General features: G+C 28.2%; 1 protein-coding gene across 1 annotated transcript in view; it reads left to right on the top strand.

Annotated features, from left to right (window-relative positions):
- nwk (FCH and double SH3 domains nervous wreck) overlaps positions 1 to 25,712 on the top strand; it is a 421,122-nt gene that overhangs the window by 365,176 nt on the left and 30,234 nt on the right. The window contains exons 13-15 of the mRNA XM_075374151.1: positions 4,225 to 4,328; positions 10,795 to 10,930; positions 23,941 to 24,119. Of these exons, the coding sequence (XP_075230266.1) occupies positions 4,225 to 4,328; positions 10,795 to 10,930; positions 23,941 to 24,119 (419 nt within the window). The remainder of the gene's footprint in view (positions 1 to 4,224; positions 4,329 to 10,794; positions 10,931 to 23,940; positions 24,120 to 25,712) is intronic.

Below are 25,712 nucleotides of genomic sequence, written 5' to 3' on the forward strand. Positions count from 1 at the left end.
ATCTAGTAGAGATTCCCTATCTACAAGACTCTACAAGATTCCCTATCTAGTGCCAGTCATTTCATTTCAGTATACACCCACAACCTATAACCCTAACAGTTTGTTTTACATATTCCAAGCGTTGCCTGACTGCACAACTTTTCCCATCTATCTGTCCCTCCAATATCAAAACGACTATTCCAGGATGCCTTAATATGTGGCCTATACAACTGTCTTTTCTTTTAACTGTTTTTTCCAAATGCTTCTGTCTTCATCAATTTGTCGCAACACCTATTCATTTGTCACTTTATCCACCCATTTGATTTTTAACATTCTCCTATAATACCGTATATTTCAAAAACTTCTAACATTTTCTTCCGATCGTCCAAGTTTCACTTCCAGATAAAGCTCTGCTCCAAACATATACTTTCAAAAATATTTTCCTGATGTTTAATAACTTTTGATGTAAGCAAATTATATTTCTAACTGAAAGCTTGTTTCACCTGTGCTATTCGGCATTTTATATTGCTCCTGTTTCGTCCATCTTTAGTAATTCTACTTCCCAAATAACAAAATTCTTCTACCTCCACAATCTTTTCTCTTCCTATTTTTATATTCAGTAGTCCATTTACATTATTTCTACTACATTTCATAACTTTTTTTTTGTTCTTGTTTATTTTCATGCGGTAGTTCTTGCATAGGACTTCATCTATGCCATTCATTGTTTCATCTAAATCTTTTTTACTCTCAGTTAGAATTACTATATCATCAGCAAATCATAGCATCTTTGTCTTTTCACCTTGCACTGTTACGCCAGATCTAAATTGTTCTTTAACTTCATTAACAGCTAATTCTATGTAAAGATAAAAAGTAATGGGGATAGGGAACATCCTTATCAGACTGCCTTTTTTTATTATGGCTTCTTTCTTATGTTCTTTGATTATAACTGTTGCAGTTTGATTCCTGTAAAAGTTAGTAATTGTTCTATATCTACACTTGAAACCTAAATTTTTTTTTAAAAATGCTGAACATTTTATTCCAGTCTACATTATCATATGTCTTTTCCAAGTCAATAAATGCTATATATGTTGGTTTGTTTTTTTTTTTAAATTCCTTCTACTATTAACCTGAGCGCTAAAATTGCTTCCCTGTTACTATATTTTTCCTGAAACCAAATTGGTCTTCTTCTAACACTACTTCCACTCTCCTCTCGATTCTTCTGTACAAAATTCTAATTAAGATTTTTGATGTGTGAATAGTCAAGCTAATTGTTCTGTCATTCTTCACATTTATCTGCTTCTACTTTCTTTGGTATCATGACAATAAAACTCTATTTGAAGTCTGATGGAACTTCCCCTTTTTCATAAATATTACACACCAGTTTGTATAATCTATCTACAGCTTCCTCATCTGCATTGCACAGTAATTCTGCAGGTATCCCGTCTATCCCAGCAGCCCTTCTGCCATTCAAATCTTTTAATGCTATACTAAATTCAGATCTCAGCATTGTATCTCCCTTTTCATTCTCTTTGACTTTCTCTTCTTCCTCTATAACACCAGTTAGTAATTCATTTCCTCCATATAACTCTTCAATATATTCCACCCACCTTTACTTTTGTATTATAAATTGGTGCGCCATCTTTAACACATTATTAGATTTTAATTTATGTACAACAAAATTCTCCTTAACTTTCCTGTATGCTCCATCTATTTTACCAATTTTCATTTCTCTTTCCACTTCTGAACACTTTTCTTTAATCCACTCTTCTTTTGCTAATTTGAACTTCCTTTTTATAATATTTCTTAACTGTCAATAGTTCTTTTTTTTAATTTCTTCATCACTAGCATTCTTACACTTTGTATGTTCATCCATCAGCTGCAATATATCCTCTGATATCCAAGGTTTTCTACCAGTTCCATTTCTTTCCCTAAGTTCATTTCTGCCGATTTAAGAATTTCCTTTTTAACATTCTCCCATTCTTCTTCTATATTTTCTACTTAATTGTTATTCCTCAGACCTCTTGCGGAGGTCTGAGTAATAACAATTAAGTAGACTAATTCCTACTACATCTACATTTAACCTATTCATTTCCCTCTTTAAATCTTCTAAATTACCAACCTTTTTTAGACTTCTAACATTCTACACTCCGAGATGTAGAATGTTATTTTTTTAATTTTTTGGTGACCCCTTCCTTAGTACTCCCCACCCCAAGATCCAAACAGGGGACTAGTTTACCTCCTGAATATTTTACCAAGGAAGGCCCTCTAACTTTGTTACATGAAAATGCATAGAGCTACATTTTCTTGGAAAAACAACATCTGTAGTTTTCCATTGCTTTCAGCTGCGCAGTACTGAGAAGATTGGGTGATGTTGATATGGCCGTTGTTTAAGTCCTCCTAATCTATGCCTTTAACAACTACTGAAATACTTGCAACCATTGCTGCCCTCTTTCAGGATCATTCCTTAGTCTGGCTCTCAACAGATACCTCTCCGATATGATTGCACCTTCGGTCCAGCTACTTTGTACCACTGAGCACTCAAGCCCCTCACCATTGACAAGGTCTCATGATGTATAGAAGGAGTGAATATTTAAGCAATATCCACTCCACTTTATAAATAAGCAAAATAAATTTATTTATAAAATATTATAAATAACAAAATATTTTATAAAATAATAAAATAAACTATCTACTGTTCTTTCAGACATTAAATAGTTATTAACTGAAAACAAACCTTCAGTCAAAATTAAAAAATAAAAATTGTGTGAAAAATTGTTTTACATTTTATTTTCTCTAATTTTAATCTCTTTTTTATTTTCAAATTAATTCACAACAAGTAAACCTATCCCCACAAAATAGGAGAAGAACCTCTGTCTAAAATTTCAAATGAGGATGTTATATCATTTGAAATTTTTTGCTAAACTGCATACTGAATATACAAATTAAAAAAAAAATTACCAAAACAAACTAGAGCGGTTTTAATTTTTTTTAAAAAAGCAACCTGAAAAAGGTAGATGCTGAAAATTTATGTTTCATCAAGAAAGGGTGACCCATTGGTAAATATTTCAATTTAAGAAATATAACGCATTGTTAAGATTTCATTTGTGCAAATAGTCATGAAACAGTTAAAATAGTTTTATTCTTTCAAGTTTTGTTAAATAGGATATCTTGTCTGTGCATAACCCTATAAAATGTGTAGGACAAGCAAACACATTATAATTGGAACAAACTGAAATAAACACAGTTACTGAAAAAAGCCATTTTGCTTTAGTTTAATATTGCACTCTGAGGTAACATAAAAATAAAATCCATCCTAGCAATGAATTAAAGAGCAACTTTCATATATATTCAACGCACAAACAATAATTCTTTGAACAATTATGTAAATCATTTACCTCACTTACCTATAAAAATTGGTACAATAAAATTTCAGTTAAATACCATATAAATCAGGAGCAAATTTTAATAAATGAAATAAAAAATAAATAAAATTCAACCTTTTTTCTACATTTCATATCCGTAGAAGAACAATCCTTATACTCAAAATATTATTAAATGGAAAATTATGTAAATACAACACAAATTCAATTTAAATGTTATGCATAAAAAATAATGTATTCATATGGATAAATTTACACCTGAAACTAACCTTACATTTTGATAAAAACATTGGTAAAGAAACATTTAGATTGGTCCAGTGGTTCTTGAGTTTTAAGCAAACAATCTAATTTAAACACAAATATTTGTGATTTGAAAAGGAATTTAAGTTCTCATAAAGTGTTGATATGCAGTTCTACATCAATCAATATCAACAACAAATTCAGCACACCCAAAAGAAACACCAACAAGGGACACACAACAGTCAGTGCTACATTCTGTGAAAATAATAATATTCACTACACTATACAGACAAATAGACAGTCCCTATGGTTAACATGATAATTGTATCCTCACCACTAGTAGGGCTGAATATTATCTGATGGTGGGTGGGTTTGGAATGCTGACATGCTTTTACATATATGACATAGGATACTAGTTAGTTCAGAGATAAATGAATCCATTTTCAGAAGTGGCAGTAATATATGTCAGTTAGCCAACTATCATTACAGTTACGGAACAAACAAAATCATATATATATATATTTTAAATTGATATTAAATTGTTTGTAAAAAAAAAAAAAAAATATTAATAATGTTCAAAATGGATAAAGTTATACTGATTTATTGTTTTTAATTTTATTTACAGTGAATGTGGACGAATGGATGCAAGAAGTGGATAACTTAAGTATACAAGATATGCCGCGTTCAGCAAGCTCCATGTCCGTGCGTACTGACCTTTCTGGAATGGGGGTAATCTTACCCCACCCTTACATAGTAGAGCTTATTAAAATCTTTGGCTTAGTTATTTGCATGTATCTATTAATTATTCATAACGTTTTGTTATTTTAAAAAAATGATTAACAAGAAAGGTAAACATAAAATTTTATATTTTTTATGAATAATCATTTTTCTATACAAAAAAAATGCTTTACTAGTTTATATTTAGCACATCATTTTTTAGAATAGTACATTACAATTTAAATTCACATTAAAACATTCTATTATAGCATTACAAAGTATTTAGAATAAAAGTGTATAGAACAATACATAACTTCTCAAAAACTTCAAGTAATATACCTCAATTATTATATTATAACTACAAAAAAAACAATTTAGTTTCTTAATATTTTCTTAAATAAAAATTCTAATCTTCTCTTAAATTAATACGCAATAATTTATAATGAAATAATAGCACATTCTGAGATATTTAATGATTATTATTTACCAAAAGATATATTCTATACAGTTCAATGTAAGCTAAGCTTATATCAAAGATTTATGCAAGAACCTTACATGAAAAATGTAACATATATTAAAAAAACAACTGTTACACATCTTAATCAGAACTTTTCTTTATATATGCAAGAAACATCTATACTTTGTTTTTTGCTACAAAAGCAAAGTTTTTAGCTTAAAAAAGATAAGATCTAACTATACAAATGTCCAAATAATCTGGAAATGTCACATAACTTATTGAAGTAAAAAACATGTGAAGTGAAAAAAATGCAAATTTATTTGAAATCCGTTAAATGTATGATTAATAAATTCTAATTTTCTTACAATAAGATAAATTTATCACTGATGTTTCTTCAAAACAAAAAATGGACTAGAGATAAATACATTACATATTTGCAAAAGTACATTTATATAGACACAAATCTATTATTTATAGAATTTAATTTACTAACGAGTAAATAAGAATAATATAATATGCCAATTTGTAAAAAAATAATAAATTTATTCTGGTATGTGCAATCAATATAAACTAAAAAAGCTGACAACCCAGTCGTAGGTCTTTTCCATTACGCGATTTTTTTCTGATGGTAGGCTTACATACACAACTTAACGTAAAATATTTATAATTTTATTTAAATGCAATATCTTTTGTTTATTAAATTCAATAATTCAACTTAAGCGCACGCACATACTGTATTTCATTCATGTGGGTGTGGCGGTACTAGCGGCCACTTTAAATACATTTTACACTTTAAATATTTTCATTTATTTAATTTTACTGCTTACCTGTAATGTCACAACATAGCAGATGACTACAACAGCTGTAAGTCAATGCTACACACTAGCGCTTTTTGTAATAAGAAAAGGTACTATTGAGGCAGTACCCATTTAGTCGATAGTTTATTTGGATCATTTTTTGGGGTGGGTGTGAGATTTTGCAAAATATTTTTTTTGCAAATACTATTTTTTAATTAACAAGGGTGCCTAAGAAAAATAAGACTTTAATTAGATGAAATCTTGAGATACTGAGGTTGACCTTGCTCTACATCCTTACTCCTTGACCTATTAAGTTGAACATTTATTGGCATCAATGCTCCATGTAAAGAAATAATCTGAACAAGTTTAGTCAAAATTGGTTGAGTAATTGTGGAGATATAAGGTGGTTTAGGGTGCGACACAGAACACACACACACGTACATATGAACATCCAGTTTTTCTGGGTTCCTTAGGTGTCAAAACATAAAACTGAAAACTCCATATGCCCAAATTGGACTGATTACAGTACTTTCCCTTCTATAGTTATAGCTCTGCTATAGCACTAGACAGGAAAGTAAGGTTAAAATTATAGAAATCAAGTCCTGAAATTAAAAAAAAAATTATGGGTCTAAAATATCCCAATGTTAAATTAGTTTTGATAATCTGGATGTGGAGATGAACAGAGTTGCAGTTAAACAGGGGATATTACAATCTAATCTCTAATTTGTTCAAAGCCAGTATAAACAGAGAAAAATATTTTTCATTCAAAACTTCGTGCAACATGAAAATTGCCTTATTCCTACCAGTACAGACATTGCTGTTTTTTAAGACATGATTTTTTGCAGAAAAGTTCTCTCTCTCTCTCTCTCTCTCTCTGTGTGTGTATGTGTGTGTGTGTGTGTGCGCGCATAGAGTTTCAGTCATCATCATCATGTGCAGTTCTAGCTGCTGGCTGGTTATGCTTATAAATAAGTTTCTCCATCTCTTTCTCTCCCCCTTCAACTTCTGTTCTACGATACCCTTTCATCATTCCGCTCCTCTCTTCTGTATGTACTCTTCCACCCTCCTTCAACCAACTACCAATTAACCTCCTTCTCACATTTACATCTCATACACCTTTATAAGTGTTCTCATTTTCGCCATTCACCTTACTTGCCCGTTTAATTTTGTCCTTGATCAGTCTAAATTTTCCTTTGAGGGTTCCTCATTTTCCATATGTCTGACACCTCCATCCATTATCCATTTTAGGTTTATAATTCCCACATTACATATTGGAAAGTTCATTTACAAGCAGCCATTCTGTAGATATTTCTGCTTTTCATAGCACATTTACCTGTCACATATGTAAATAAATACTGGTATGTATTGTGCCTAGTAGATCAACTTCTTACATAAAACTCTTCTTACATAAACCAATTACAATTTGAAAGATGATGTCTGACTTCATACCAGAAATTAAAAACAATTTATCTAACTAATAAAACTTAGTAAAAAATTTGATACATAACTGATTTAAAACTCCATTTCCTCTAAATTTTTCATTTACAATAAGATTTATATAAACTATTTGGGAATTTTATAACTGTAAAAAAAAGGGACAGAATATCTAAAGTTTAGTCCATTTTATGAAGTAAGTTTTCCTTGAGACCATACAGCACAAATAGTTTCATTTCCTATTTAAAGTACTCTTAAAGGCAAAAATATCCTCATGTATTATCAAAAAGTTCCTCTGTTTATCAAAACACTTCAGGATTCTAATACAAGGCAAACAAAAGTAAAAGTGAAAAAACTGTTAGTTCTGCCCAATTCTTTTTTTTAGCTAAATATTCCATGCTGTCATCCCTACATTAATAAACGAATAAAAGAAAATTTAAAAATTGTAATGTATCTGAAGGATATCCTGTGATAGGATGAAAGACAAGAAAAATGAACAATAAGTTTTTGACATACTAGTTTGGATATACAAGCACAGAGTACAAACAAGAACTTGTGAATGTAAAATTACTGACAAAAAACAAATTAAACATGAGTGGCTTAAATATGATGTTTATTACAATTTTACGCACAGACTTTTCTAATTTTTTTCTTCTTCAAGATTTAATAACCAAAACAAGTGTTGATTATCTTTCTGTGAAGTAATAAAAAATATAATAAAACAAGTTATTTTCCCAAGTAAATACCTATAAAGTCTGTAGAATAGCAACCTCCAATGAGCTCAGTGACAATTTGGTAGCATACCTATCTTTCATCAGAAAATTTTGGGTTATAATCACAGTCACGTTTGGAATTTCTTTATACACTACAAAATTCATTTCCCATTATCATGATCAGTAACTGCAATTGGGTCTAGTACATAAGTAATTTTAAAAATAAATAATAAAATATAACGGCAATTAAATAAAGTTTATAGCATTATTTGAAACAAAAAATAATTAAACTGTTTATAATTTGTAAAATAAATTATATATCTAAACTAATATCACATTATTGAAAAGTTCTATGTCCACTATTACTTCTGAAAATTATTGCAGATTTTTTATATTTTTCCTACATATTTTGTATAAGTGTATGGAAAACCTTCACATTCACAGAATCTTTCCTTTAATCCCTTACTACTGTAAGGAACTTTATATCATAAAATGTTTACCAGATAAAAGATATTGTTCATTAGTTTAAAATTTAAAAAAATGTATAATGTAAAGTAATTTTTTTAATTAAAGATTATTTTCAGATATCTACAACAAACATATACCTATATTCAATAATATACAATATTGAAAATATGGTATTAGAGTTAAACTGTATTTTAAAAACACACCTTCAGACTGCTATGGTGGTTATTTTCCTCAACATAGATATTAATTAGCATATGATTAATGGTTATGAATCATCAAACATAATAATAATGTTTATTTATAAAATTAAAAAAAAAAAACACAATAAACCTGAAACAAAATAAACCTTTTACAAAGCCAGCCTTCAATAAGTAATCACTAAGGCCAACTCATGAATGAAAAAGAATGGTGGGTAATTTATTAGCAAAAATCTTCCTTTTTGAGATACAACTAAATATCTTACTAACTGAAGCTAATAAAAATATATTTACATTACCCCATATACCAGTGATTACCAAACTGTGCGCCATGGTGCCCTGGGGAGCCACAGCCTCTTCACACCAGCGCCACAAAACATTGTAAAAGCTTCATAATTAATTGAACTAAGACATTTATAATTATTAATTTAATATTAATAAAGTAAAAAAATAATGAAGATACATGAGTTTAATTTATTTTTATCTCTTACTCATGATTAGTCATACTTTTATAGGGTTTGGCACCATAGAAAAATTTTAATTGAAAAAGGGTGCCGCGACTCAGAAAGGTTTGGGAACTACTGCTATATACCACAACCAGCTCAGTTCCCGCATTACTAACTCAAGTGCATACTTAAAACAATCTCACTAATGTACAAAATAGTTTAGTATTAGTTTTTGTAATTACATTCACAGAATCACAAAACATAATTAGCTAATAATTAATTTTTAAAAACATAATTACATTAAATAGCAGATATAAATGCAATGCACAAAGCAATGTAAGCTAGTTAAGATATCTTGTGTACTGTTTTTTACTGTATATATTATTTATTTTGAAATTCACAATCAATAATTTTGTATTAAAATATATTGTGTCTTTTGTGTTAGCTAATCCAGCTGTTTTAAGGATTAAGTACGTAGATTAGTCCCAGTGATTGCATCTGTATTAGTAAATATTTACTTTTATGTAGTTTTAGTAATTACAATTTTTTTTTGTAGAAAAATCAAATGCACTACTCATACGTTTAATTTCCTGTACATTAATGCAGTAAATAATTATTCATGTGCATATAACATAGTTCTACCACTGTAGTCCAAACCTAATTTATTTTTTTTTAATAGTTTATTAATAAAATCATTAGTAAAAATCATACCATCAATTCAATCATTATACACTAAATAAGCACAGTCATAATCATGCTTTTTTGAAATGAATATGCTTGTATATATTAAATCTGACTAAAAGTATTTAATACGTATCACAATTTGTAGTATTCATAATTGCTTGGTTTGTTAATTATTCATTTAATACAATGTTTTTCTTATTTTAAAATATAGACTTTTAAAATGTTTAACAATTAATAAAAAAATATATATTCTGCATGTAGTTAAGAGTTTGTTTTTTTACACTATTTATCCTGAAAGTTCTTGTAATGAACATTTAATAAACAAAATGACTCGTGTAGTAACAAGTAGATATCTCAAAAACTGAATAATTGTAGAGGTAGATTACTTCCATCAAAATACAAATTCTGTTCTTTTAAATATGCAGTAGTTTTTGCAAGTTTAAGGACAACTACTGCAAAGGAGAGAATCCAACCCCTTACTCTTTTGAGTTTTAACATGCTGGTTGAGGTTTACAATCATACTAGCAGAATGAAACAACAATGACAATTATTTAGCAGAAAGTTTCATGGTAATTAAAGTGGAATGTAAATGTAAAGACAATTAAATTCAGAGCATATGGCTCTGCTGAACAACCAGTTATAGACCTTTGTGCAAAAAGTGACTGATTTCTGGTAACACTATTAGCGGTTACCCAGTGATGTTGAGATAACATTAGAAGTCCACTGTAATTATTATTTATAAATATATGAAATAAATGTAGAGAACTGGGTAAGAAAAGGTTAAAAATAAACAATAAATAGTAAGGAAACAATTTATAGTTGGGTGATTTTTTTTTTTTGTTATTCCTTGCATTCAAGTAATGGCATGTAACAATGAGATTTGTGTCGATAAAAACTGATAATTAATTATTCAACAGACATTTTCACTCCAAGAAAATATGTAACAAAAAAATAAATGAAATAAATATCTAGGAACTGAAACAAGCTAATAATGGAGTATTAAAATAGAAAAAGTGGATGTAAATTGTAATAGGGAAAGCTAAGTTGAAAGTAAAAATTATAAAATAAATTATATGTAACAATAATAAATAAGTTGTTTCAAACAGTAAATATTTTATTTTATTTTTATTTATATAAATTGTGGAAAATGATCATAGCTTTAGAGCAAAATAAACTATACAATATAAATATACAAAATAAATTCCTAATAATTATTTTTAAACAATATCATCTAATATTTATAAAATGATAATCAAATTTTAATTGTAACAACTTGTTACAGGAGCAACAAGGATCAGATTCCATGTATGATAGTGATTACAATGATGCTGCATCAGACTTGGCAGCTCCTGAACGACCACCAGTTGAAGAACCAGAAAATGAGAGACCAGACTCAGCAGAAGTTGATGGCGAGTGGGGTATGTTATAATGAAAACAAACTCAAATTACTGTACAAAGTTTTTAAATGTTTGATTTAGAATGTATCATATCTAACTATTACTGGCTTCAACTAGGCATAGTCCACTGTCTCACTGCACCAGATCAATCAGTAAATGCATCTGTTGAGATACATTTACCACTGTTCCACAGATCTGGTAAATTTTACACCTAAAGAAACACTTAATAAAATTAAATGGAAAATACATATCAGAAAATACATAAAACAAATGAAATATACATTTTTAATATTATAAGGTTTGATAAAAAAAAAAGAAAGAATTTTAGTTTTTCTCAAAAAAATATTTCTTTATTCATCAATATTGATTTTGTCACCTTCAAAGTACTCCTTTTCAGATATAATACATTTGTGCCATCACTTTTTCCAATTTTCTAAGCATCTCAGGAACACAATTTCCAGTACGATGTTTAGCGCCTTCAACAATTCTGTCTTTATCTCTTTTGTCTCTTTTTATCTCTTATTTATTTTCATCTCTTATTTATTTTGTCTTTTTTATCTTTTTTGGCTCTTTTCAACTTGGAAAATAAGAATTATGGGTAATTATGGCTCACAGTGAAGTGTGAGCAGGTGCATTATTGTGGTGCAATCGCCATGATTTGTTTCACCACAAATCTGTGCCATTTTTTTTCAGATTGCTTCACACAAATGGCGTAGAACTTCTGGCTAGTAATCCTTATAATCCCCACTGAAAGAGGTTTGGTAATTGTCCAAATCATTTTCGTCACTTTTTTGATGTTGTCACCAGTTGTTGATATGCTGGGACGTCGAGAGACTCATCATCTTCAACATCATTATGGTTCTCTTGCAAAAATTTGTACCACTTGTAGATGTATTGACACATATATTGGCACAGGAGTGAAAGCCTATGTATCAGCATTTTGCATGTATTGGCCTCTGTTATGAGCAAACTAAAAAAAAAAATGATATTTGCTATATCTTTTTTGTGGTATGAAAATATATAAAAAACAGGTTTCATAAACTTGCTGTGGCATATGCGATTGTTGAGTTTTATTCTAAATTATATATTGATGTGATCTAGGCCTACTTCCAGTGGTGCAACTACTAATAGTAGAATCATTCATGAATCACACATGACTAACGTGCTATTTATGAATTGTAAACACAACATGCAATTTTAAGAATCTAATTTACTTATTTTTAATCTACTCTAATCATTGTGCTGTGAAGAATCATATGTTATACATCTGCTTGTAATTATGTTCTAGAAGTGGTTATTATAGGAACATTGTCTCCAGGCAAGGAAAATTGTATTCAATGTTTCCAATTCCTTTTTACAAAACAATGCTGGAATCGGAATAGTGAGGAAAACTGAAGTGCTAAATACGGTTGTTCAACGGACAAAAGTATCAATTTTCATTATTGGACCATTAGTCTTTGGACTAACGGTCCAAAGAATTATAGCATAAGGGAAATCAAAAGAAACTGAGAAGCCATCCATGTTCGTTTCACCGAGAAAACATGAAAATCGCCGCAGTACTGTGTGCAATTTAGATTCATTTGACATGGATGCTTTGAGGCATTAAATAAATAAATCTTATGTAACAAAAAAATGCATTCCTACTGCGAAGAGAATTATGCAAAAAGCCTGCGAAAGTGAAATTAATTTCAAAAGGAGTGAAAGACCTTTAAGCAGAATATTACATAAAATGGGATTGGAAAATACTGATAGAACAGCATGACATTAAAATGCAAAGAATGAAATTTCTATAACAAATTTCCCTGTTTCATGAAGAAGGAAGACTGACCGATTGTATACACAAATGAAACCTACATTCATAGTCATGCGACACCAAAATTGTGGATAGACACAACAAACCTCATGAGGGACTGAAAACACCAGCATCCAGGGCTTACTATTAGTGTTAATTGTTTATGTCAACTGTAGTAAAGGATTCATTAATAATGCTTTTCTTATGTATGAGTCAAATAAGAAACGAGATTCATCACAAATCGATGGATTCTGAAAAGGACACAAAATGGTTACAGGAGAAGTATACTTCTAACTTGCCACCTCGGTCAGTCATTGTACTACATAACACATCGTATCACAACATTCTATAACAAAAGCAACCAGATTCTAACTCTTAAAATGTTATATGATAAAATGGTTAGCCGAACAACGAATTAACTGTTCTGCCATGACGAAAACTGAATTATATGATATAAAATTACACAAAGAAAATCAAAAGAAATTTCTAATAGATGATATTTTCAAAAATTATGGTCACTCAGTTCTACAGTTGTCACCTTATTATCCTGACCTAAATGCCATTGAAATGATTTGGAGTCAAGTGAAAGGTCAAGTAGCTAAAAGAAATACAATTGTTAATATGTCGGATGTTCTTAAGTTAGCTGATAAGGAATTTCATAGTGTCTGAAGCTGAGTGGAGCAATGTCTGCAAGCATGTTTTCAACATTGAAAAAAAATACACTTAAGATTTAACATTTATATGATGTGGACATCTACAATTTTGTGAAAAATGTGAATTCAGAATTGGAGACGAGTTCTTTAGAATGTACTGATGGCAGCGACTTTGGAATTTGCAAGCTACGGAAATAAAGTGAGTAGAAAAAATAATTATTTAAAGTATTTAAAACAATAATATTAACTGGGATACTAAACTAGTTTTAATTAAATAGCATCGTATGTATTTTTGGTTATAAATATCATCTATATTAAACTGATAATGTTTTCAGTCAGCCTAGTACCATGCTAATAGTTCTAAACGCTTGTTTTATTCATACAAGAATCACTAAAAGCAACATTTAACATTTCCAATGTGGTGTAGCACTTTATTCCATTCTTAAAGCAAAATTTAATGTAAATTCTTTGTTCCATTTTTTCCACACATTAAAAATAGCCAACCATACCAAAACACATAAAACCTTTATAACATCCAACAATAAACTAAGCATCCAGAATGGCTACCAGTGTATAGGGAAAAGTTTACAAAAAAAAACAAACTGTAACAACTGAACTTATACAGCCTGGGAGATTTAAAAATTCCGCTATTTTTTTTATCAAACCTCTTATATTATAAATTAATATTATTATAACATTTTAATTATAATAAATACTTTTATTGAAATCAATTGTGTATACCAAGCTTTCAAAATTAAGGGATATTATTATTATTACTATTACAGCTTTTTACAACTTTCACCACCTACTGCACTTCAAAACATCATTTATCTTGATCGATATTTCTCCTTTCAAGTTTTGTTTTTTGTTACCTCATAACATCCAAATCAACCAGGATCTTCCATGTTTTCATCATCTATCTGAAATCTGCAACTATAACTGGAAGATTTGTGAGTCAGGTAATGTCATATTCTGAATCATGTGGCATATTCTTGATTCTCTATTTATTTGATTCTTTTCATAGTCTGCTGCTGATGATTCATATTTCACAATTATACAATGTATTACTTACAATGAAAGATGTAAAGAAATTTAGACTAAGCAGTATTCTTGCTCCATACCACAGAATGAAGCATCTTGATAATTTTCCTCCCATTTTAAACCATATTCAAGAAGTCCCCTATCATATGATATCTAGCTTTTTATATCTTCATTAATAATAATATTCTTTCTGTATCCATCAACTACCATAACCTACAAGGTTTTATCCACACTAATTTACAATTTCCATTTCTTATATTACTTAATCAATTTTATGATCATAAATTAAACATCAAACCTATCCTCTGTAATAATCACTCGATTATCAGCAAATTAAAAAAAAATAAATTCATTAAATGGACCCTCCTTCCAAAAGACATCTTGTATGGGTCTCTATCTTTTCCAGGGTTTCTGCAAATGTTATATTTTTAATTTTAATCCTAAATTTGAAAAATTTGCCTGAAGCAGGAAAATGTCAAAGAAATACAGCAATGTCAAAGAAAATAGGGCTGGTTAGTATGTTCATAATTTCTCAAAGTAATTACAAAATAAACAATATCAACATAAAAACTACACACAATAATATTGCACTTATTTCAGAAATAAAACAAATAATTTCTAGTTTTAATATTTTTGAATTTCAAACATTATTAGCATGTTTATTTGAGACGAGTTATATTAAAGATTCAACTACATATATAAATACAATGAATATAATAATATTATTAATATGCTTTTATAACACTACGAAAGTAATAATTATGAATAGAAAAAGAAAATTAAGCAAGCATATTTACATATTATCGGTATATAATTTTCTTAATAGCTGATTATGCATAAATTATTCACCAGCAGAAGTAAAAACCATTAATAAAATTTGCACTTTAAAACAAAGTATTAAATAAATTATACAGTTCACCGCTTAAGCTTTAATTTAGAGCTTACTATATTTTTTAATTTATAAAAAAATAATTTTTCTTGATCAAAGTAAATAAAGCATAAATATACATAAATTAAGTGTTTAAAAAGTTATACGCAATATTTTAACTAATATAATTCTGACACAATATTTTCACAAATGCTTCACTTAACACTCTTGTAAAGCGCTGAAATTCACTATATTTTTTTGAAAAAGAGAGAAAGAAAAAATCATCCTTATGAAGTACCAATTTTGGAAATTTTAAAAAAATTTATTAAAAAATTGTAATTAAATATTACACCACCATACAAAAAATTAAAAGGGAAATTTTTAAAAAGAGGTATACATACAATCTACAACCACTGTACGATACTCTACATCCTGACTGTTGAACTGTGCTGAAAAATTACCATAAGAGTTTATTATTTTTTTTAATATATGACTATAATTAATATTTTATTATTAAAATTAATAGTGTATGACTGCAATTAATTAAGTAGTAAGGTATTAAAAAAAGGTTTTGTACAACTGATTAAATAATCTTTTATTACAAATAAATGTCTCTTGTTTATTTTTGTACAAATATGCAGGTCTTATATACAGTGTAAGTGATTTATTTAGTGAGTATTACATAAAATGATCTTCCTTCCCTAAAATATTTCCATGAAAAGAGAAAACAATAATGTAGATTACTTTTGTAGTGATTTGATTGGTTTGTTTAAACATTAAAATAACAGTATGAAACGATAAAAGTACAAAATATAGGTAGTAATGAAGAAGTAGCTGAATAATTAAAACATTCAGAATTGGAAAATAAAAGTTTTAAAGAACTGTAAAGTTATTTTCTTAAAATGAAAGTTCTTACTCTAGTTCATTTTTCAATGTGATGTGGTGTTTGTATATAGTAACATGCAAATTAATCTGAACATGGAGAACTGTTTGATTACTTCTATGTTGTGGCTACACTGCTTGACCAAACCCATATTTAAAGTTGTCTGTGTAATGTGAGGTTATCGTTCTTTGTTTATTTAGTAATTTTCATTTGTAATTTCTGTGAAAATTTATTAAATTTTTTATTACAAAATCATATTTTCATATTTTTTGTTTTATGTGTCTTGAATATATAACAACGGACATAACAAGAAAGTATTTGAAAATTTTTTCTCTTCCTGACCATATCAGTATGACACAACAACAAATAACTTCTGAGTGTGGTGTTGGACTAGGAACAGTGAATGCTATTTTAAAACACTTTAAAGAAACAGGTTCCTTTTCACCTCAAAGGAAAAGCAAATGTGGCCATAGAAGAGAAACTTCTAACAGAAAATCGGTTATTAATGAGAAAAAGTAAACGTGATCCAAAAGTATTTGTTGTGCACTTAAATCTAATATTAGCAGCCAATGGAACATATTTACATGTGACAACTTTTAGACACCAGACTTCTTGCGGCTGGACGGAAAGCCCATCAGCCTATTAAAAAAGCAGCTTTTAATATCACCAATGTGCAAAAAAAAATAGGCTCTTATGGGCCAAAGCACATGCTAACTGGGCCAAAAAAGACTAAAAAAATTCCATCACATTTTTATGTTCAAGGGCAAAGGGTTTCTTTCATATGTTAGAAAAGCATAAGATAGAAATACATCACCACCTCAAATCCAACAATCAGTTAAACATCCAAAAAAAAATGTTTTGGCATTGTTTCACATTTGAAGGCCATTATTCATTACTTCCAGTAGATGGTATGTTGAAAAGGGATGGGATATATCAAGATTCTAAAGGAAAGGGTTATTAAAAGGAAAGATTGTTAAAAGATTTGGCACCCAATTGAAGATTTTGGGGCAGTAGTCAAAGGACTCAAAAATGAATTTTCCTATAAAAATTAACCTAATTAAAGCAATAATACTGGTATGGTTTCATGATGAAAAAATCAAAAAAATGTGTAGTGCACTAGCTGAATCAATACTAAATCATGTACAAGAAGTGATTAAGAATAAAGGAGGTCATATTAATTTATAAATATTCAGAAATTGTACAGGAACAATTTTCTTTTCTAAATAAAGTTATCTTTTAATAAATAACATCTGTGTTCAGATTAATTTACAATGTATAATATATTTTTTTTCCTTGTTTTCAAACATTATATACCACTGCATCAAATAAATTATTTTAAAAACATTATTTAACTCCACCAGATACAATTTAAATAAATTTAGTTGCTCAATCACAGTATCAACCACCAAGACACAATAATTGAATAAATTAAACTTAACATATTAATTTCCAATAACCAGTTTAACAGCATCCCACATCTTCAGTTTGTATTAAATTCTATATTTATTATATTAAATGATTTGCCATTTTTTCCGAAATTATAATGTTTTCATTATATTTCTATTGTCGTCAAATTTTAAATAATATTATAAGTGTACATGTAATTTTGCTGCACAGTATTAGAATCTTTTGAATATTCAAATAATTTAATAATATTTTGGCCTCTGTGTTAATAAAATTTAATATTTTTAAATGTAAACCACCAAAACAAAGTAATTAGAAATAAATTTATCTATTAAATTTATTTAATTCCAACTGAAGATGTGAGATACCATGAAAATTGCTTATTGGAAATTAACATGGTATTAATAAATTAAATAAAAAAATGTAACACCAACTGAAGTTCCAGATACCACAAAAACCGGTTATTGGAATGAGTAAACTTTAACTTTTCTAATTAATGTATTTTGATGGTTTATATTTAATATAATATATATATGTATAAATATTAATTTATTTAAATTAAATTTTTTATAGTCAATTTTTTCTTCTATACATTAAATAACTATATATAATATAAAATAATAATATCTTTTCAGCCTCTGCAAAGAACAGAATTTGAGAACACTCTTACCTTTACTTTTATATGTTCATCAAAATATTTTTGGGCCCAAGCCATCTTCAGTGATATTTTTTATTTTAATAAATTCTTCTTTGTTTAAATTTGCACATTAATTTTGGCTTTTTACATTTCATTTTGTAAAAACTGTTTGAAAATTTAAAACATTTAAAAAATTTCAGAACAAATATTAGTTCAGTCAAGAGACTGAATTCTATTCTGAGAGTGAACTGATTCCTTTGACTGAACAAATATTTGTTCTGAAATTTTAAAATGTTTTAAATTTTATTAAATAAAAATATTTACAAAATAAAATGTAAAAAGCTAAAAATTAATGTATGAGCAAAGAAAAATTTAATTAAATAAAAAATATCACTGAAGATGGGCTTGGGCCTGAAAACGTTTTGATGAACATAAAAATGTATAGGTAAGAGCGTTCTCTAATTCTGTACTTTGTGTTGGCTGAAAAAATATTATTATATTATATATACATATATTCAGGTGAGTCAAAGGTATGGAAACCCCTCAACAACTTTAAAACCATTCTAGATAGAATTCTGTAACTTTCAGGATAAGGTATCAGCCAACTACTTTACTTTTTGAAGAAAAGTAGAATTTCACTCCTTCTTGGGGGTTGGCCCAGGAGTTATAACTCAGATATTTTAAGTGATAATAGGATATTTTAAGCAATAGGGTATTCCCTATGTGTAATAAATCATTTTAAAGGTTGAAAAGAAACATTTTTGAAGACAAGAAAAATTATATATATGTAAAGGTGGTATGTCTGTACTCAAAATGGTGGCAGGATAAAGTTTGGAGTTTTGAAAATGACTAAATTTAGTAAGTTCAAATAATAAAATTAAATAAAAAAAATTAAATTTAAGTAACTTAATGTTTGCTTATTTATTTACATTTCTTTTCAATAAATGTTCCAAATGTCCTCTTTCTGTTTTTTGACATGTGTCAGTTGGTTGTAAAAGGATGATACTGTATTATTCAATGATTACCTAGTGATATTTTGTACTGATTCTCGAATTCTATTTTATAAATCATTAATATCTTGGGGCTTATTATAACAATATTTTTTAAGTGGACCAATAGAAAGTAATCTGATGGTCACAAATTGGTTATTCTCACTGGACATTCTATTGACCCCTTCGTTCAACCCATATCCCAGGAAAAAATGCATTTAAAATTTCACGTACCTTAAGACTGAAATGAGATGGAGCACCATCTTGCTGAAACCAAATGTTTTGGAAGTTGGGGTCAACTACATTTTGAATGTTTGGAATGATATAGTTGAGAAGCAAAGCCTCATATTTCACTGAGTTTAGATTTACATCAATAAATATAAGCCCTACCAAACGTCCACCAACAATACCTGTCCGTACATTTACTTTGAGTGGATAACTATGTATGTGCCTAATGATACCAAAGTGGATTAATATCAGTCCATATCAACAATAAGCAATTTACATTGCAATTTAAAAAAAAAAAAATGTGGACTCATCATTAAAAACTGTGTTGTTTAATTAATTAGTATCTGCAGAAATAATGTTCATCATAATTTCGCAGAGCTCTAATCTTCGATCGTAGTTATCTTCATTAAGTTTTTGCAGAGGGCAAATTTTGAAGGGTTTGAAATTTTCACTTTTTAATGTTCGAATCACTGAACATTTGCTAATGTTATATTCTCATGCTGCTGTTCCAAGTTGAAGAACGAAGATTCCCAATAAATTTTTGCATAATCTCTAATGATCTGTTATTATTTATGGAGATTTACACCTCCCTGATTTTTCCCTGTTATTAATACTCCCTGTTTCTTAAAGTCATTCAATGGTTTTTGATACTGCACCTTTTGAAACAGGGGGTTACGACTATTAAATGTTGCACTGAACAATTCACAAACTTCATTATATGATCTAACTCCATCACCAAAGCCTCACATTGTTAAAAGTGCGACTCTCTCCTGTTTGCTAAGTGACATGATGATAGCAATATAAGCAGGTAGCACAGAAGAAATTAATTCAATAAAAATCAATTACAAAAAAAGATAAAAAAATGTAAATAACAAAAGTGCCTTACAAAATCAATCAGTCAAGCTATCACAATAAATATTCTTATAAGAAACTAACAGTGTAGTAATGAAACACCCAAAATGGAATATTACACAACAATGAAATAAGCTGTATAAATTAAATTTCCACTTACAACAACTTAAAAAGTGTAAATCCTAGTACTTCCGAAGCTCTTATTCCATCTTCATGGATTTTCAGGGCTGTTAATTTAAATTCAAATCAATAATCGTTTTTAAATTAAATTGTTATGTTTATAATAGTCAGTCATAAAAATAAAATTAATTTGTACGTCAATAAGACAGTAACATCATCTTTGTAAGATGTTTGTGACTATTATCTTAACAGCTCTGAAAGTACTAGGATTTAACTTTTTAAATTGTTTGTAAATGGAAATTTAATTTATACAACTGTATTAATACCAACGGTGCCAAATGCTTAGTAAATTAAAGGAAATAAGCTTCATTTTTGCTATAATAGTAAGAGAAAATCAGCTGATTAGCATGATTAGGTAACAAAATTTTTTTTTTTATTTACTAATAACTAAATTGGAACGAATTTTTGTATAAAAAATAATTTTCTCCTTTTAATCTTTTGAAAAATAAATTTAACTTTTAAGATAAATTTTAATTATATTAGATTAAATTTTAATTCAATCCAGTTTAATTTCTTTTTATTTAATTTTATTATTTGAACTTACTGGATTTAATAATTTACAAAATCCCAACTTTATCCTGCTGCCATTGTGGGTACAGACATCATACCAATTTTTTATTTATACCATTCTTCTTGTCTTAAAGAGACCTTTAAAATGAAGTATCATACAAAGGGCGTTACCAAATTTAAAATATTTGAGTAACAACTCCTGGTCCACGTAAAAAAGAAGGGGTTGAAATTCTATTTCTTGTCAAAACGTAAAATAGTTGACCGATGCCTTATCCTGAAAGTTTACAGTATTTTATCTGGAATGGTTTTAATGTTGTTGAGAGGTTTCCATACTTTTGACTCGCTCTGTATATGAAAAATATTAAATACAAGTTTACTATATTAATTAGTGCTTACCATAATTGTAAACAAATGCATCCAATGTGGAAATTTTTCAAATATAATAACTACTTGAGATGAGAAACTTATTTTAAATTATAATATTAAATAAAATTATTTATTAAAAAAAAGAAGATGAAATTGAAAGTATTTCTCAGCAAGTTAAAATCATTAAATTTAATTTTGAGTTTTCACTGTAATCTCATGACTGATTTTTTATTAAAATTCCAATCAGAAATCTTAATTGTAGCTTAAATCTTCTGTTAAGGGTAAAACCAGGAACTTTATTGTCACCTGCTTTCTAAAAATAACATTGCCTCTGGAAAGGTTAAGGGGCACAAATATATAACGTAAACTAAATATAATTTTCAAAGCATTATTAGACTTAAATGCAAATGTAACATAAAGAGATTTGAAGGAATACTGTGAAAGAAGAAAAAAAACTGGTTGGTTATACACTATCTATTACTCAAATAGATTTTAAGAGTAAGTTTTTCGTTCCAGGCATCAAAAGAAGATAGAATTAAATGAAGAAACACAATTTAAAAAAAATGATCTCATAAGTACATTAAAATTCTGATAGCAGTCAAACAGCTTTAAAAAATTTGGAGAATTTACCTACATTAATTACATTACCACCAATGATACTGTGAATGTTATATGCCAGTTTGAATGTTTTCTGTTACGCACTATAACATTCATGAGAATATGTCGTGTAATTCTTTACAAGACAGTTATCAGTTAGAAATACTAACATATCACTAGATATACAAAATCTCATTCATCAAACTGAGTAGCAACTAAGATAATATAACTTTTTCACAGTGACTGATTAGCAATGATAATTTCATTGGGAATACAACGTCTTTTGTGTGATACAGTTTATTTTTAAACATGGCCACACTACTAGTGGTACCATGAGATGAAAATAAGGATTACTGTGTAAGTGAGGCAGTGACCCTCAAAGATTCTCATACAAGTATATTAAACAGAAAACAAATTAATGAAAGCAGAAAGTAGAGCAGATAATCATAAATCTATCTCCAAATTTTGAAAGTATGAAATATTGTGAAAAATATGCTGAAAACTGCATATTTTGTCAGAATTCAAATCTTATAACAATTCACAAATTTTCAAAAGATATGAAATTTTTACAATAATTTATTGTTCATTAGTTGTCATCCATTATCAAAATTTTGATATTTTTCGTTTAATATTCCCAACTTTTTGGTTATGTTTCATTATATGTTTTTTTATCAGTTTTAATAACTAATACTGATTTTTATATTTTGTTTCCAAGATGGACACTAACCTAAAAAAATAATGTTTTATTGTTACACTTGCTGTACATTTTTTTTTTACAAAAAGAAATATTACTATGCATATTTAAAACAAAAGACAGCTAATTTAGATGCAACAAATAAATTATTAGACATTATAGAGAAACAGACAAGAGGGAAATCATTATGAGCAATGACATAGTTTTAATCAGAAAATCCTAGTCACAGTAGTAATAATCTCCACAACAAATTGATCCTGGAATAAATATTCACAACTGTATCAAAAACTGGTAGAAATTATAAATAAAGCAATATGATCTTAAATGAAACAGTTATGGAAAATATTAAGCAAGGAAGTAAAAACGGTTTAAAAAATATGAAACTGGAAAGTAGAAAGTCCATTTTTTGTTAGAAAAATGTACTTTTTTTCATAAAGCATATTACATAGTGTAGAGAAGCCAATCTTGTTATTTGAGAAAATCATGTAATGAAAATGTTAGTCCAAAGTAAATTAATCAGTTATTGTTTCGCAAAGGCTTTTTTTAACAAATAACCCAGATCCTATTATGTCAGTTGACGACAACATATTCAGGGAAATGCAAAAATGTAGAACCAATTAACGCTATACTAACTGAAAATGATCCAGCTAACTATATATAGTGCCCATTAACAAGACCATATATCTGGCTAAAAAACACAAAATTCACAGAATTCCTAAAAGTATTCATATTTAACTAGTCAGCTAGGTAGGAATCCAGTTCTCAATTCACCAGAAAATCTCTGGCCATTTTGAAGAGAAAAATAACATTAAATAACTAAAGATATCAACTCTCTTAAAATTTGTCTAAAAAATCAAGTTAAATTCAAGCTGAAATAATAAAAGAAATAAAAGAACCTTTTAGTTATAAATAGTCACATATATTATTAGATTTTTAACTTTTAATAAGTATTCGTTAATAGGAAAACTTTTCAAATTATTTACAAACTTCTAGTACTTAATTTTTTATATAATTGTAATTATGTCAATATAGCACACTATAATGAAATATAGTAAATTAAACAGAATAATATACTATAGTAACATAGAAGTACATACACACACACACACACACACAAAAAAAAAAATCATATTTCTAGTTTTAATATTGAGGAAATCATTGTTTTCAATTTTAAATAAAATATTAAAGAAAAAATACAACTATTTTTAAAAAGTAATTACAATGTATCTAAAATATTTGTTCATAATTTATCAATGTGCTAAATATTTGTTTTATGAGACTGGATCTGTAATATATACATTTGAACAAGTTTTTAGAACAGTTATCGATATGTACAGCAATGGTGGAACAGGAACGACAAAGGATAGAACAACTGACAGCAGGATGGGATGATCCAACCCAAGTTGACTGGGGACCAGAGGACACCGGGGAAGTTGCACCTGAAGTAGTAGATGCAACACAGCCAGTTCCTGATTCTGGGCCAACATATAAGTGTACAGCTCTATATTCTTACACAGTAAGTTTTTTTTTAGTTTATTTATTTCAAATTTGATATAATTAATAAGGGATCATATATTCAACAGGTTTATTTAATAGTATGTAAGACAATACTAGAAAGGAAGGTTACTCATACCAAAATATCAAATTTGGTGCTTCAAGAAATGATAAAGAGTACTATTCTTATCAAAGTCTACACATCTTTTCTTTTTTTCAAAGAAAAGCTTTTGAGTTTTCATGAGTGACAGTAAACAGCACAGAAGAGTAAAGTTTTATCTTGGACAGTATATAGATCTAGTTTCAATTTAAAATAGCAAAAAAATTCCCTTTACCATCTGGATCATCACTATACAAGATTAAGTTAGAAAACACAATATAAAAACGCAAGCATTTGTACAGGTTTATTTTATTTAACAACATAACATGAAAAATGTTATTGTTGATGGAAATCACTTATAGAATAATTACATGAAATGCAACCCAATCAGTAGCTTCAGACAACTACAAATTATTTTCCAGAACATTCCCTACATCTCACCGGAATCAATTCATCCAAAATCTGGCCAATGCTTTGAGCAATATATTTTTCTCAGTGGCAAAAACAATATGACTATTTGTTTGTTCATCTGAATAACTCATAATGAAATTCCTCTTAGTATTTCTTTTGAAATTGTTCTACAGTAATATGGAGAAATTAAGAGTTTCACAAGTGTGAATTTCGGAGTTAAAATACTCTAGTTCCTTAGAAAAAGCTAATATATACTATGGACATAGAATAGTAAATTATAAAAAAGATTACTGTTTTTACTTTTTATACATGATTCTTTAAACCTGAATTTAAAAATATCCTCATAACTTGAATTTGCTTTTGTAAGAGAACCATTCTAACCACTAGTGTTTTTTCTGAATGATACCATGGAAAAAACACTATCATTCCATACATTACTATTGGATTCACAATGGCACAATAACCTCCCATCAGAATTGTCTTATACATTTATTTTATAGAACTCCTATCATGAAAACATCTTTAAGTCTTACAAACATCATCAACATGCCACTTATATTACTGTTAGTCAAAATGCCTAAAATGTAACACTGTTCTGTAAATAAAAACTCTAACCATCTAGCATTTGATTTGTATGTGGAATTTAACCATATTCTTTCCTTTATTAATTTTTAAAGTATGGTGGTTAGAATATGGCAATAGAATGTAACACACTGTTTGCATTTACCTAAAGTTTTCTAAAATTTTCCTAGCATAAAGTAGTGTTGTCTGTTAAAAAACATCTCTTTTCTTTTTTCTTTATTTTCCATAAATATTGTAAAACAAATGTTTTGCTCTTGTACGTAAGAATTACATTAAAAACAAAATTTTTCTTATACCTGAATTACTGTAAAAATATAAATCTGTTTCCAGTTTGTTGGATTTCATCATATTAACTTAAAAAATAATAATTCTAAATTAAGATTGGATTAAAATAAAAAGAAATTCAAATCGAAATATCCAGTCTGTATCTCATACACAGTTAGTTTATTTAATTTAATACTAGATCTAAATTATGAATTAAACAGCAGAAATACTAGTTCCACTACACTCTCATTGTTCATT

The sequence above is a fragment of the Lycorma delicatula genome, chromosome 8 (assembly GCF_047948215.1).
Source record: "Lycorma delicatula isolate Av1 chromosome 8, ASM4794821v1, whole genome shotgun sequence".
NCBI lineage: Eukaryota > Metazoa > Arthropoda > Insecta > Hemiptera > Fulgoridae > Lycorma > Lycorma delicatula.